Here is a 15432-nt window from a genome sequence, read left to right on the forward strand (position 1 = left end):
AATATCAAATGCATGAATGAATGTTTGTGATGATTGAGATAGTGGAGGTCAAGTGAAGCTCTCACCGTTAGCGCTGTGATTATCCCTGGGATACACTCCTCCATGGCTGTCCATGAGGGGTCTGACCACTGGGGGTCACGCGTGAGCTGACTCATCTCTCGTCCCAGAGCCTTGAGGGCTGAAAACGTAGGGGTCAGAGACCTGGCCTTTTCCAGCAGAGCCTTGGCTTGCTCCATAGTGTGTCTCCGGTCTCCTAGTCCAGGCCACGAGAAATAACGAGGCAGTGCCTCCATCTGCTTCCTCAGCTGCTCCACCCGAGACAGAGTCTGCTGCCTCTGACACTCACATGAGACCAGACGCTCTACTACACTTCTCAGAAGACTGGGGGACAGAAAAATATGTGGGTCAGCAATGAAATCACCATAAAGGTAGGTGTGTGTGTGTGTATATATATATATATATATATATATACATACACAGGGTGGGTTATTTATATGGATACACCTTAATAAAATGGGAATGGTTGGTGATATTAACTTCCTGTTTGTGGCACATTAGTATATGGGAGAGGGGAAACTTTTCAAGATGGGTGGTGACCATGGCGGCCATTTTGAAGTCGGCCATTTTGGATCCAACTTTTGTTTTTTTCAATGGGAAGAGGGTCATGTGACACATCAAACTTATTAGGAATTCCACAAGAAAAACAATGGTTTTAACGTAACGTTATTCTTTCATGAGTTATTTACAAGATTCTGACCACTTATAAAATGTGTTAAAAGTGCTGCCCATTGTGTTGGATTGTCAATGCAACTCCCTTCTCCCACTCTTCACACACTGATAGCAACACTGCAGGAGAAATGCTAGCAGAGGCTTCCAGTATCCGTAGTTTCAGTGTGTGAAGAGAGGGAGACGAGGGTTGCATTGACAATCCAACACAATGGGCAGCACTTTGAACACATTTTATTAGTGGTCAGAAACTTGTAAATAACTCATGAAAGAATAAAGTTACGTTAAAACCAAGCACACCATTGTTTTTCTTGTGAAATTCCCAATAATATATATATATATATAATCACATATACACACACACACACACACACACACACGCAGGGTGACACACTTACACACTCAAATATTATGGCTGATTATAGCTGGCAGTGTGTGTGTGTGTGTGTGTGTGTGTGTGTGTGTGTTTGGCTGTCAAATGAATTTTTGTGGTGTTTTGTTTTTAATCTACTAGATTGGTGTGAATTCAAATTTTGCGTACTTTTAAATGATGCTGTTATCGAAAAAAGTGCCACTTGAATAATGTCAGTGTGTTACTATTTACTTGTAGCTACTGTTCTTTGCTACAGACCTGTGAAGTTCTAGAGCATGCTGCAGGACTCCCTTCCATTCGTCTTCTAAATTCTTCAGCCTCCACAGAATTGTTCTTCTCATGTCAGCATCCAGGTCTTTATGAGCAGTCTCTGCTCTTCTCTTTAGGGACGCCATCTTACAGTTTCCTTCAGGACGAAGGCTGAGAATGGCCTGAGGCGAAAGTCTTACTGATTATGATCATGTTTAATGGATGTAACCACAGTATTCTTTTAACACAATGGTGCAGGGTTCTGCTGTTTTGGTGGCTCCTTGGTTAATTTATTAATTATTTTCCTTTAGTAAAATATACGTGGAAACATGAAGTGGAATTTTAAATGTGAAATTTAAATTGGATTTTAAATTGGAATTTTAAATTGGACAGTATTTTAACTGTCTTTTTTATTGTGGTAGTTGTATAATGTTTTTCAGTATTAACAAAGATGTAGTTGTGGTATCCATTTTATATCTCTATGTAAATTTGTGGAGTGATATCAATTGTTTTCAAAGCTAGAGGCTTCTCACACCTCCATTTTTATACTGATTGCTCCCTAGCAGCTCAATGAACCACCAGCAGTGTCCCAGGAATTTACCTGTGCTTTGTTTAGTCTCTCCTCAATCTGCTCCAGGGTGCCATGTGTACTTGAGCCCAGCGAGTTTAAGTCTTGCTTCAGCTTCTCAACCCAGGACTGCGTGCTCTCTTCCTGGGACCGAAAAGCTTCAAGTTCCCTCGAGAGAGATTCCTGGAGCTCGGCCTGCTTGTGAAGTTCCTGAGCGATTTCAAGCACCGTTCTCCACTTCTCCTGCACCTCTCTCAGAGTCTGCTGGATGGAACACTTCTCACTGTCCTCCAGCTCACTGTGGACACACACATGCTCCCCTTTCATCTTCAGAGCAGATAGTTTGGAATCTCCCTCCAGCTGCAAGTCCAGGACGGCCTGCAGTTTACAAATAAACAAAACATTATAACTTGGTCCCTCATTATCAATTTCACAGCTGGCACAACTGCAAAATGATTACATCTAAGATTCAATGGTCTTTGAATATAAGGAATAATGATACTGCAATGCCTCTAACCTGGGATATATTGAGTCTCTCTTCCACAGGAGTGTCTTTTTCTAATGATTCAAATCTCTGCTTCTGCTCCAGGACCCAGGTCCGGACGTTCTCCTCCTGAGAGTGAAAGTCCTGAAGCTCTTTAGCAAGACTCTCCTGAAGCTCTGCCTGGCTCTTCAACTTCTGAGCAAACTCCAGCACTTCTGTCCAATCCTGCTGGACATCTTTCAGAATCTGTTGGATGGACAGACATGTGTCCTCTTCAAGATCTTCCCACGAACAAACACTCTCTCCTTTGTCCCTCAGAGCAGCAAGTTTAGAGTCTCCCTCAGGCCTATGGCTTAAGACGACCTACAAATAAAATACATAATTATCAAAAACATTAAAGTCTTTTTGAATAAGATGTGCCTCAAGGTTCAACTGTGGGAACAGTTCAGGGTCGCGGTGGGTCCAGAGCCTACCTGGAATCATTGGGCGCAAGGTGGGAACACACCCTGGAGGGGGCACCAGTCCTTCACAGGGCAACACAGACACACTCACACATTCACTAACACCTACGGACACTTTTGAGTCGCCAATCCACCTACCAACGTGTGATTTGGGACAGTGGGAGGAAACCGGAGCACCCGGAGGAAACCCACACAGACACAGGGAGAACACACCACACTCCTCACAGACAGTCACACGGAGGAAACCCACACAGACACAGGGATGAACACACCACACTCCTCACAGACAGTCACCCGGAGGAAACCCACACAGACACAGGGAGAACACACCACACTCTTCACAGACAGTCACCCGGAGGAAACCCACGCAGACACAGAGAGAACACACCACGCTCCTCACAGACAGTCACCCGGAGGAAACCAACGCAGACACAGAGAGAACACACCACACTCCTCACAGACAGTCACCCGGAGGAAACCCACGCAGACGCAGGGAGAACACACCACACTCCTCACAGACAGTCACCCGGAGGAAACCCACGCAGACACAGGGAGAACACACCACACTCCTCACAGACCACCCGGAGGAAACCCACGCAGACACAGAGAGAACACACCACACTCCTCACAGACAGTCACCCGGAGGAAACCCACGCAGACACAGGGAGAACACACCACACTCCTCACAGACAGTCACCCGGAGGAAACCCACGCAGACGCAGGGAGAACACACCACACTCCTCACAGACAGTCACCCGGAGGAAACCCACGCAGACGCAGGGAGAACACACCACACTCCTCACAGACCACCTGGTAAAAGACACCTGTAAAGTCTCCTGTAAAGACACTGTTTTTTTGGTACAGTGTTTTTATCCAACAATGACTAGTTACATATAAGTGGACATTACTGATCGGACACATAGTCCAGGTACCTGAACTCTCATTAGGCGCTCTTGAAAGGGACAGGAACTTTCTAGGGATTTCAGGGTTTGTTTGACCTTTCCAATCCAATCTCGAGTGTCTTCTCCCTGTTCTTGAAAGTGTTGGATTTCTCTAAAACGTGAATCTTTTTTCTCGTTCTGTTTCTTCAGCTCCTTTGCATCCTGCAGAATCTTCTCCCAATTCTGCTCTATGTCCCTTATATTCTGCTCGATAGTTAGTCTCCTCTCGCTGCCCAGTTCTTTATGAGCACAGAGACCTTCTCCTCTGTTTCTCAGAGCCTTCAGCCTGGAACGGCCATCATCCTGCAGACTCAAGACCTCCTGTGAGAAGATTTGGTCACATTTTGTTAACATGTAACTACAGAGTTAAAAGACACAACACAGTGTGGCACCAAACGATCTCTGAACTGACGAGAACCTGTTTGTGTACCTCATGGTTTGGAAAACCTTTGTCCAGTTTCAGTCTCTGCTTGTCCATCCAGGTTTGGACACTGTTCTCCAGGTCTTGATGAGCTTCCAGCTCCTTCATCAGAGACTTGTGGATCTCAGCCTGGACTTTTAACTGCTCTGCAATGTCCAGAAGTCTCCTCCACTCATCTCCTACATTTATGAGGTTCTGCTGAAGCTCCTGCAGCTGGTTCTCTTCCAGCTTTTCATGAGCACACAAATTATTTCTTGCTTTATTTAAGGTGGAAAGCTTGGATTCACCCTCAGTGTACAGGTCCAAAACAGTCTGAAAATACACACACCCATATATCATACACCCACAGACAAACAAAAAAATATACATACAAACATTCATTAATAGAGGAGGTCATAACTCAATTTGTTTTCGTACAACAGCAAAAACAATACTAATTTAATGATGTAGTATGTTGTAATTATTCATATTATACATCTTTTGTTAAAATGAACTAAACCTGACCCCTACCTGGGCCTTGTACATTTTCTCCTCTACAGAAGAGTCTTTGTCTAATGAATCCAGACCCTGCTTCAAGTCTCTTATCCATGTCCTGATGTCATTTTCTTGAGAAAGAAAGTTTTCCACCTCCTTCTCCAAGGCTTTATGGACCTGGGCCTGATTCTCCAGATGAATCCCTAGACTGTGGTAGCGGTCCACCAGCGACTCACTGTCCTTTAGCAAGGGGTCAGCTCTCAGCCCCCGCAGCCTCACAGAGGCCAGCAAATCACTGAAGGCTTCAACTCGAACACTGTTCAACACAGAGATGGAAAAAATATCAGAACGATTGTAAAAACTGATGAAATTTCAAATGGAATGCCTTTTACTGATGTCAAATGTCTTTAATTAATCTAAAGTATGCCCAGTAAACAAGGAACGTCCCTGGACCTTCAAAATAGGTCTAAAAGTAGTCTGTCCGTCGAGGACGTATTTTAAACGTCAATGGACGTCCAAAATCCATCTTAATAAGATAGTTAAGTGGTGACCAATTAATAACGTCAATGGACGTCCAAAATACGTCTAATAGTCGTCTTTTCAATGTCTGTGTTTGGACGTCTTTTCAACCTTAAGAGAACGTTGATTAGACGGCAGTCATTACATTATTTCAACGTTGAATCAACGGCTAAATGTTCACTGGGTGTTGTTCACTGGCACCAATATTAGCTTAGCAATATTACTAGCAAACTAGCGTACTAGCATAATTTAGCATTTTAAACAACATTTTAATAGATAAGGATTAAACAAAAAATTACATTGTTTTTTATTATTGCCAGTGATAACTGAAAACTCCAAGGACTAATTGTTATTAATTACTAGAACACAACTGCCGTACCTTTCCTTGAGGAAGTCTTCGTGAGTTTCTCTGAACTTTTCTCTATGTTCTGGAATATGTTCTTTCTTCTCCAACCATTGCTGGAGATGATCATGTTCCTCTTGGAGGCTAATGTCAAAAATAAATAAACATGTGATTGTACATAAAATTCTACTCAACTCTGTTAACACAAACAAAATTGCTTTGAAAACTGAGAAAACGTATCATGATAATAATCGTACTGCAACATCGCCCACCCCTAGGGAACAGAATAGGAACCGGACCTGTTGAGTTTGAGCAGGATGTCGTGCAGTTGTTTGTGGCGTCCCTGGCAGTGAGCCCTGAGTGTGCTTAACTCCGCCTCCTGCTCCTGTTTCCAAACACTGAGCTGAACCTGGGTCTCAGCCGGGATCTGACCCTTCCTCTTCACATTCTCCTTCACCTGGACAAGAAGCTGCTCTCCTGCTTTAGACGCCAGGAAACCCTGCACAAAGCTAAGGATTAGAAACACACTACAAGTGTTGCGTAAATTTAAGATAAAGATGATAATTAATATTGTGTGGTGGGTATTTAGTGATTCAGGTTAAAACTAAGAGACAAAGCTATCCCATAGAAAAAATGAAATATAATATTCATGTTTTCCAATGTGGGCAGCACGGTGGCGCAGCAGGGAGTGTCGCAGTCACACAGCTCCAGGGACCTGGAGGTTGTGGGTTCGATTCCCGCTCCGGGTGACTGTCTGTGAGGAGTGTGGTGTGTTCTCCTGGTGTCTGCGTGGGTTTCCTCTGGGTGACTGTCTGTGAGGACTGTGGTGTGTTCTCCCTGTGTCTGCGTGGGTTTCCTCTGGGTGACTGTCTGTGAGGACTGTGGTGTGTTCTCCCTATGTCCGCGTGGGTTTCCTCCGGGTGACTGTCTGTGAGGAGTGTGGTGTGTTCTCCCTGTGTCTGCGTGGGTTTCCTCCGGGTGACTGTCTGTGAGGAGTGTGGTGTGTTCTCCCTGTGTCTGCGTGGGTTTCCTCCGGGTGACTGTCTGTGAGGAGTGTGGTGTGTTCTTCCTGTGTCTGCGTGGGTTTCCTCCAGATGACTGTCTGTGAGGAGTGGGGTGTGTTCTCCGTGCCTGCGTGGGTTTCCTCCGGGTGACTGTCTGTGAGGAGTGCGGTGTGTTCTCCCTGTGTCTGCGTGGGTTTCCTCCAGATGACTGTCTGTGAGGAGTGTGGTGTGTTCTCCGTGCCTGCGTGGGTTTCCTCCGGGTGCTCCGGTTTCCTCCCACAGTCCAAAAACACACGTTGGTAGGTGGATTGGCGACTCAAAAGTGTCCGTAGGTGTGAGTGTGTGAGTGAATGTGTGTGTGTCTGTATTGCCCTGTGAAGGACTGGCGCCCCCTCCAGGGTGTATACCCGCCTTGCGCCCAATGATTCCAGGTAGGCTCTGGACCCACCGCGACCCTGAACTGGATAAGGGTTACAGATAATGAATGAATGAATCTATTTGAGTCTATTTGAACCACCCACAGTAGCTGAAAAGAAATATATCTTTTCATACAAGTTAATGTATTTGTTTCAAATGCATGTTCATTTATTGTGTCTTGATGGAGTGTCATTTGGTTCTGTCTTATGCCTGACATCTAAATAGTCTTATATACCATTTGAAACTAACTAAAATAATAAACACGTCCTTCAGAATTTAAACAAAACCTCACTTGTAGTCTCTGCATGGAGGCCTCCACATCCTGCCTTCTCTCTGGGTTCTCAAAACACTCGTTTACAGAGAGCTGCACATCTTGGATCCAGTCCTCGAACAACTGACATTCATCTAAAAAACAGAGGAAAAATGTGAGGAAGAGATTCAAGAAAACAGCACAATGATAATACAACAATTTTGACTGCTATATTTGGGCAAGTTAGTGTATTTGTGAGTGTGTAAGTGTGAATGAGTGAAAAAGTGATCAAATGAATAAGTGGAGTGAGTGAGTGAATAAGGCCTGAATAAGTACTGTGTTAGTGAGCGAGTGAATGAGTGAGTGAGTGAGCGAGTCTGACCCATGAGGTACATGACACTTGAATGTCTATTGGTTGAACAAGGCCATATACCTTTAACGGCCTGAAGAAGAACACTCTTCTCGCCCTGTTCTTTCTTCTGACCAATGAGCTCCTGTGTTGTGCTGATGCTGTCTTTAAGGCGCTTGCTGTCATTGGTCAGATCCTCTATGGCCTGAGGTCCTGTCACACTGGACATGAGTGTGATTTCCTTTATCAGTGCATCAGCGTGATCTTCCTGATCCAACAACTGCTCAGAAAAACCCTACAGAGGAAGTGCATGTGAAATAAAGTTATTGTTGATTGGGTCATGATGCACTTTTTATAACTCAAACTCATTCATAAACCACATGGTTTTTAAAGCTTTCTTATTTCACCTCTCATTACACACTAGCAGCTACAACACTTCACAACATTTCACCGTCCAAGAGCGTCAGAATAAAATTCAGTTCATTTAATTAATCATACATTTGTGAGATGATTTCGATTTCCCCCAGTGGCATGGTCCAGAAAGAGGCAACAGAACCAGCTGACTGTGAACTCCACTGGCTGTAGTAATACCTCTAAACGTTGCTGTAGCTGAGCCATGTCGTCTGTACTGAGCGCGCTCACTGAAGACTGAATTCTCTGGATGGCGGACCGACACGTGTCTATCCTCTGAAGAAGATGAGCTCGGACAGTCAACAGCTCCTGGAAAACCTCCATACACCCGGAAAACACTTCCTTTACCTCCTCCATCTTTTTCTTGAGAATAGTCTCCATCACCTGAGGCAGGACGAAGAAAGAGAGAGAAAGAAAGAGAGAGAGAGCAAGAGCGATTAGTGATGAGGGTTAAAACATTACATTTTTCCTGTAAATCAATAAACAAATACTAGAGACTGAAGTAGACAATGGATAGAATGAGAAATGACCTGTAGCTCCAGTGGAGACTCTTTACTCTGCAGAAGCTCCTGGATCTCCAGGGTTTTCCTGTGGAAACGTTCTATGTTCCCCTCCTGCGTCTGGATCTCATCCTTTCACAAGTCATGAAGAAAATGAAGAGAATCTTGAAGTCAATGCCAGTGAATACAGCTACAGCAGTGAATTTGTCCTTTTCCCCATTCATCTCACGTTAACAACGAACAGGTGAAAGGCTTTCAACGTGTACAAACACTTAGAAAAGAATGGGTGTCTTTTTTCTTCACCTTCATACAGAGGACCTCTGTCTCTGTGCTGAACGGGTGGGAATCGGCGAACAGGCTGAGTTTAGCTGTAGCCCAGCCCTCGATTTCTCCACCTAGCATCAGCTGCTTGTCCCACACCTCCAACCCCACACGCAGGTTATCCACATAGCTGTCCGTCTTCTCGGATACCTGAACGCGATTTAAAGAACATATAGCAACAGCACATCCATGGAAGTACATGGAAAAAAGTGCAAGGTACAGCAAATTTCAGGCATTAGTTTACAGTGTGCCTTACAGTGTAAGAAACCTCATGAACTCTAAATGATCACTTAAATGATCACCCTTACATCCAGCCAGGAGTCTACCAGGGTGTCTGCCTCTGTCTCAAATGGAGTCTCACTGCAGTCAGGGATTTTCTTCAGCTGAGACTGCAGCTGTCTGCAGACTGCCCGGAAATCTTCCATCCTCGGACCCAGGCCACTCAGATCATTCTTTATTCCACAAACCTGTCCAGAGGAAACACAAAGCAATAATTAAACAATTCCATTTACTTTATTACAAACACATACCGTTTCCTGGCCACATTATTAGGAAGTCTACTTCTATTCACTAGCCATATTATTAAAAGATTGTGATGTTCATTCACTGGCCACATTATTAGAAACACATACATTCCATTCCTTGGCTCTCTTGAATGGGTCATACACATTTGAACATTGTAAATTAAGTGTACCATTGGCTTCAGGGTATAAGTACTGGGTGTACAGGATGTTAATGTGTGTCTGATGGTGAATAGTGAGCCACCTTTGTAATGAGGTGCTGCAGATTGTCTTTACTCATGTATGAGCTCTGTTCACTAAAGGTCTGCTCTGCCCTCTGGAGAGTCCCATCCAGATAACTACGGCAACTCTGAAACTTCTTCAGCAGTTCCATCAGTCTCTTGCATTGCTCTTGTCTGAGACACACACACACACACACACACAAAAAAAACATCAGTTGCCAACCTACAATATGTGGAAAAGGGTTTGTTGCATATCAACACATCGTGAATTTTATCCTGAAATGAATTATATTAATATTTTTTTTCTCCCTTTTGCTTCGGTAACAGCTACTCTTTGGGAAACGCTTTAAACAACGTTGGAACTGAAAAACTCAGACACAACCTTTAGTGAGGTCAGGTTCTAATGTTGAATAATTAGCACTGGATAACAAAGTTCACTCCAGCTCTTCCCAAAAGCATTGGATCAAGCTCCAAGTAAATTGAATCACTCCAAAGCCCAATGCAGTATGGTGAATTTAAGCTCATATTCAGCTGCTCCAAACTAAATTCCCATATTTATATTAAACAAGCTGCATACCACTGTTTATCTGTCAAACTTAAAGTAGCTGAATTCACTCATAACAAAATAACTTTGCAAATATTTGGACATATTAGGCCTGTCCCAAAACCTAGTGAGCTGCCTATCTAGGTAGGCACTGACTACGTAGACGGCTGTTTAAATTGGAAGCGCTCTAACGGTCGTCTGTTCCCTCATGAGGCAGATTATTGAGACGCTCTAGTTAGAAAGAAACTGCGTCACGGATTTTTCCCGCCCACCGCAGCAACCGTTTATTTACCTCAGCGGCTAGCGTCGCCTCGGAGTTTTAGCGCGGTAGCTTCTACTCTTACAGTTTTTATCACCGTTTTAATAAGTTTTGCTCTGGGAGGGGAGCGAAATAAACGGGAGCTGGTATTGTGTTGTATCATGGGACTGTCTTCGCGGATGTGGAAGGGCTTCTTGCTGCCTTTTTCGGCCAAATTAAGACATCTTATTAGACAGCATAATGAGGTATGTCAGAATGAGACAGCCTACTATGGAATCAGATTTGTGCCAAAAAGAATCGCACAACAAATTATCTCAAACATAAAGCTTATAACTTGCAAACAAAATATCCAGCTCTGACGTTTGTGCTCTAAGACTTTTGCGCGTGAGCGCTGAGTTCTGCGCGTGCTCTCTCAGTTTTGTGCGCGAGTTCGCTGATTTTGTGCGGGAGCTGCACGAGTTCTATGCGCGAGCGCTCCGAGTTAGTGATGTGTCGGTCGCGAACGAACCGGTTCAAAGAGCCGGCTCTTGTAAGTGAACGATAAGAGCCGGTTCCCGTCTAAGACCGAGCCATTTTTTTCTAAGGCTTGTCATTCAACCAATCAGAGAACAACAAGCAAGCTCCAACCCTCCAACCCTCCGAGCTGAGACACTTGGTTTTCCTGAATGTCAGTCTGCCTTCCAAAACATAGTTGAAGAAAATGTTAAATCAGTTAAATGTCTCCAAATGCACTTTGGAGAGTATTTGTTTATTTTATTACCCAGAAATAGATGATTATTTAATTTAATAAGCTATTTTGTAATACCTACCTTTTGGGTTCCATTGGCTATATTTCAGAGTTAACAAGTGATTTTTTTATTAAGGTGTTTAAATAAAAATCCAGTTATTTATACAATTGAATGTGAGTGCAATCAGTGAGTTATTACAAGACAGCCATAAAAACAATTGGCCATTGCAACACTATTTATTATTTTTAATATTGAACAATAATATTTGGTCCATATAGTTTTGTAAAATGTAGGTAATATTGTTCTGTACCAGTGGAAATAATTGGTAAAACAAAGAGCCATTTAGGAGCCGAAAGAGCCGGCTCCCCAAAAAGAGCCGAAATTCCCATCACTAGATCCCTGAGTTTTGCGAGCATTTTTGGCACAAACCTCTCGCGTGGGCGGGTTTTCTCAGGAGTCCCTTCCCATTGGCTGATGAGTTTTTGAGTGACAACTCACTCAACGTGCACTGACGTTGTTCACGACTCAACTGCAGCAAGGGTGCGCTATTTGGCATTGGGACTCCGCATGTGTCGAACATCACTCATATGAACGTTGCTGAATAGCTCTCATAGAATTTCCTCTTTCCTTATATTTAAAAATATAGCCATTTGTTTTGCTTAAACTTCATACTATTAGAACATTTTACATTTTTTGTCACTTCACCAGTTCTTGTTTATTAATATTAATAATACATATTATAATTATTGCTGACTGCTGATAATGATTATTTTTTGATCATTTATATTTTATATAGATCATTTATATTTCCTCAGAAAATGCGAAAATGACAGCACACACACACTGACGTAAAATGCTCTCTAGTTACACAGCTCACTAAGTTTTGGGACATTGTTTACATCCTAAACCCTTGTGTCTGTTCTGAACTCTTCAGTTAAGTCCTCAGTCACCTTTCAGTTACAGCTCTCTCCGTCTCCTCCCACAGGGAGTCCAGTTCCTCGGCTGACTGCTCCGGATATCCTGTGCCTGGAGAGGGTTTTGAGGCGGTTCCTTTGATGCTGTGGTACTCTGGACGTAAGGCGTCTATCTGAATCTCCAGATCTGACAGGGCACGTATCCTTTAAGACAAACACACATCTTTTTAACTTATTTCAGTCAAACTAGAGTTTACACATTTGGCCAGAGGACATTGTTGGCTGGAAATATTTGGTTTATGGACTGTTCACATCCGTGGAGTGACACTGGGGTGTTTAAAAAAACTCCAGCAGCACTCTTGTGTCTGATCCACTCATAGCAACACCACACACACTGACACTCAACTACCAGGTCAGGGTCACTGCAGATGTACTTGCTCTGTTGTGGTCCTGTGGGGGTCCGGATACAAAGTATGCACAGCAACAGATCTACAGTCTATAGTTGTAGACCTACACAAGCTGCATTTAAATTATCAGTGGAGCTGTTCACAAGATTAATAAGTGCAATAAGTGTAGAAACAAGAAGGTCACCTTTGCTGCACGGCTGGGATGGTGGGTTCCTTTAGCCCCTGTTTCTCTGCTACACCCTGGACCCTCCTCAGCTCAGTCAGCAGGTTCTTCATCCTGAGCTTGAGACTCTGATTCTCCTGCTCCTTTCTCAGATCCTCCTGACGGATCATGAGCTGGTCATCTGCATCCTCTGCTCTCCGCACCAGTGCCCCCACCATGTCAAGACAGGAGACTGGACGGCCCTCCCTGGTCACCTGGAGCCTGGCTCCTCCCAGCAGCTGGTCCAGCTGGGGAGCTTTGTCCTTCAGACTGTCCACACCCTTCCGGATTTGTGCCAGCTTGGTCCTGCTGTCCTGCAGTACTGCTACATCATTACACGGGGTACCCTTAACAGCTGAAATGTCTTGGTCCACGGTGCGCAGAGACATGAGGAAACGGTCAAGGGCCCGGGCTGCAGCGTCGCTCTTTCGGACCTGCTGCCGGACTCGATCCAGACTGGAGCGGTGGGTCAGGACCACCTGGGTTAGAGGAGAGCGGTCCCTCAGGTCCAGGTTACTGGGCTCGGAGTCAAACCTAGACAAACGGTCCATCTGCGTCTGGATAATGTCATCTAAGTCCTGGGAAGAAAGAAGTATTAAATATTTCTATAGCCATGTGTAAACGTTTACATGCCCCTGGTCACATGACATGATTTGCTAACCCATTAGCTATTAGCTATTCCTTCTATCACACGTTGGAACAAACACTGCGAGTGTTTAGACAAGCTCAAGCTTCCTCAAAGCCACATGATGTCAGCCACTGCCTCTTTTCTCACTGCTGCTAATGAAACATCCTTGGACAGCCACAAATCTGTGTGAATTACCTTTGGATGACTTCACTGCTGACTACAACCATGTTTAGGGAATGCTGTTATAGTGAAACATTTGAGCTCATGCTGTTCTGGATGACCCCTTACCTTCACTTCTTTCAGGATGTTGGTGTTGACCAGCGTGTATCCTTTAACATCTTTGGGCTCTTTAATAAACTTGTCCAGTCGCTCTGAGATCTCTGTGATGTGTTGCTCAATAGAATCCATGAGCTCCAGAGCAGAGCCAAGAGAGTCAACCCTGAGAAAGAAAGCAAGATCAGACAACAGAGAAACACACACACACACACACACACAGCCGAGGCACATGATGTTCACTGCTAAACACTGTGGTCAAAGCTGACCTTGTGATACTGAAGCTGTAATAATACAACAAAGATCACGTGGACACAGGGAGAACACACCACACTAAAGGAACACAATTTCGGGGGTGCCAGTCCTTCACAGACACACACACACACACATTCACACCTACGGACACTTTTGAGTCGCCAATCCACCTACCAACGTTTGTGATTGGACTGTGGGAGGAAACCCACGCAGCCACAGGGAGAACACACCACACTCCTCAAAAACAATCACCCGGAGGAAACCCACACAGACACAGAGAGAACACACCACACTCCTCAAAAACAATCACCTGACGGAAACCCATGCAGACACAGGGAGAACACACCACACTCCTCACAGACAGTCACCCAGAGGAAACCCACGCAGACACAGGGAGAACACACCACACTCCTCACAGACAGTCACCCGGAGCGGGAATCGAACCCACAACCTCCAGGCCCCTGGAGCTGTGTGACTGCGACACCTACCTGCTGCACCACCGTGCCGCCCACATCACAGTGTTTAGATGTTAAATACTACATAAAGTTTGGTGTGTACCTGCTCTGCAGCTGCATTCTCTGTTCTCTCCACTTGACGGTGAGTTCACCTCGGTCCTGCTCCACTGCTCTCTCATTAAACTGGACACACTGAGTGCACTGGACCTCGTACTCTGTCCACAACGACTCCGTCTCATCCCTCAGAGCCTAAAATGTCACCATAAAAAGTATTGATTGTTGATAATATAAGACGGCATTACACTAAACATAGGATTTGGTGTAGTTCAGCGATGTGAGCATAAGTGAGGTCAGGTACTGATGGTGGAATTAGTAATTCTGGTTCACAAATGGATTGGATGTTGCTCCATCACTCCAGAGAACACAGCTCTGTGGCTCCTCAGGCCAGTGCTGTGTGTTTTACGGTGACCATAGGCTCATACCCACAACATAAAATCTCTTTCAAATTCTTACTAGACATAAAAAACAAAAACGTATGACTTACTAATTATTATACGAACACAAACACTACCTTTAATTCTCGGAGCCTTTTTCTCAGGTCTGTGGTTGATTCTGAAGGCCGATCTCCCACCATGCTCTGCTCGTTCCGGTTCAGCTGAGCTTGAAGTGCAAACCTGGAGCTTCTGTACCTGTATAGGACCATTCATAACATAAACACACATGAACAGATCTCTCATGCACATTAAGTCCAATTTTCTATATAAAGCATTTTTCTAACATGTATTTTCATGATTTAGTTGAACTCTAATCAGTGGCGGATGCTGGTCTTTCAAGGAGGGGAAGCTCAGTTTCAGCCTACATCATAAAATGTGTCGGTTTATTTATACGTAAATTCTACCCTTCGTTCCTTTTCAAGAAAATGATCTGTGACCCTGTCGTACCAACAAGGTGTCTTTTCCAGGGACTTGACTAGTGTCCTCTCAATGGCCAGCAGAGCTAGGCTGCTTAAACGGCCTTGGCCCATGTGAAGTGTGTCCGCCTGTGAGTGCTTTGTGACGGTGGAGGGGCTCAGCAGCACCCGCTAGAAACTGCGATAGAAGTCAGTCTCCAAACACAAGCAGCTACAAAAAAACCCCACCAGAAATAGAAGCTCGATTTGTCGCTAGTCGTTTTTAACAAAGAAATTGCCGCTAAGATGATTAAGAAGGTCTCTG

General features: G+C 44.4%; 1 protein-coding gene across 1 annotated transcript in view; it reads right to left on the minus strand.

Moving 5' to 3' along the window:
- The window catches only part of syne2b (spectrin repeat containing, nuclear envelope 2b), a 167208-nt gene that overhangs the window by 115478 nt on the left and 36298 nt on the right, over window positions 1–15432 (minus strand). The window contains exons 27-47 of the mRNA XM_066679143.1: window positions 14790–14907; window positions 14322–14467; window positions 13524–13674; window positions 12590–13185; window positions 12035–12202; window positions 9577–9727; window positions 9120–9278; window positions 8794–8961; window positions 8521–8622; window positions 8171–8374; window positions 7664–7874; window positions 7273–7385; window positions 5859–6058; window positions 5596–5703; window positions 4734–5013; window positions 4233–4535; window positions 3794–4123; window positions 2434–2763; window positions 1950–2294; window positions 1358–1530; window positions 66–381 (exon numbers count right to left, since the gene is read on the minus strand). Coding sequence (XP_066535240.1) covers window positions 66–381; window positions 1358–1530; window positions 1950–2294; window positions 2434–2763; window positions 3794–4123; window positions 4233–4535; window positions 4734–5013; window positions 5596–5703; window positions 5859–6058; window positions 7273–7385; window positions 7664–7874; window positions 8171–8374; window positions 8521–8622; window positions 8794–8961; window positions 9120–9278; window positions 9577–9727; window positions 12035–12202; window positions 12590–13185; window positions 13524–13674; window positions 14322–14467; window positions 14790–14907 — 4672 coding nt within the window. The remainder of the gene's footprint in view (window positions 1–65; window positions 382–1357; window positions 1531–1949; window positions 2295–2433; window positions 2764–3793; window positions 4124–4232; window positions 4536–4733; window positions 5014–5595; window positions 5704–5858; window positions 6059–7272; window positions 7386–7663; window positions 7875–8170; window positions 8375–8520; window positions 8623–8793; window positions 8962–9119; window positions 9279–9576; window positions 9728–12034; window positions 12203–12589; window positions 13186–13523; window positions 13675–14321; window positions 14468–14789; window positions 14908–15432) is intronic.

Source organism: Hoplias malabaricus, chromosome 8 (genome assembly GCF_029633855.1).
Source record: "Hoplias malabaricus isolate fHopMal1 chromosome 8, fHopMal1.hap1, whole genome shotgun sequence".
In the NCBI taxonomy this organism is placed as follows: Eukaryota; Metazoa; Chordata; class Actinopteri; order Characiformes; family Erythrinidae; genus Hoplias; species Hoplias malabaricus.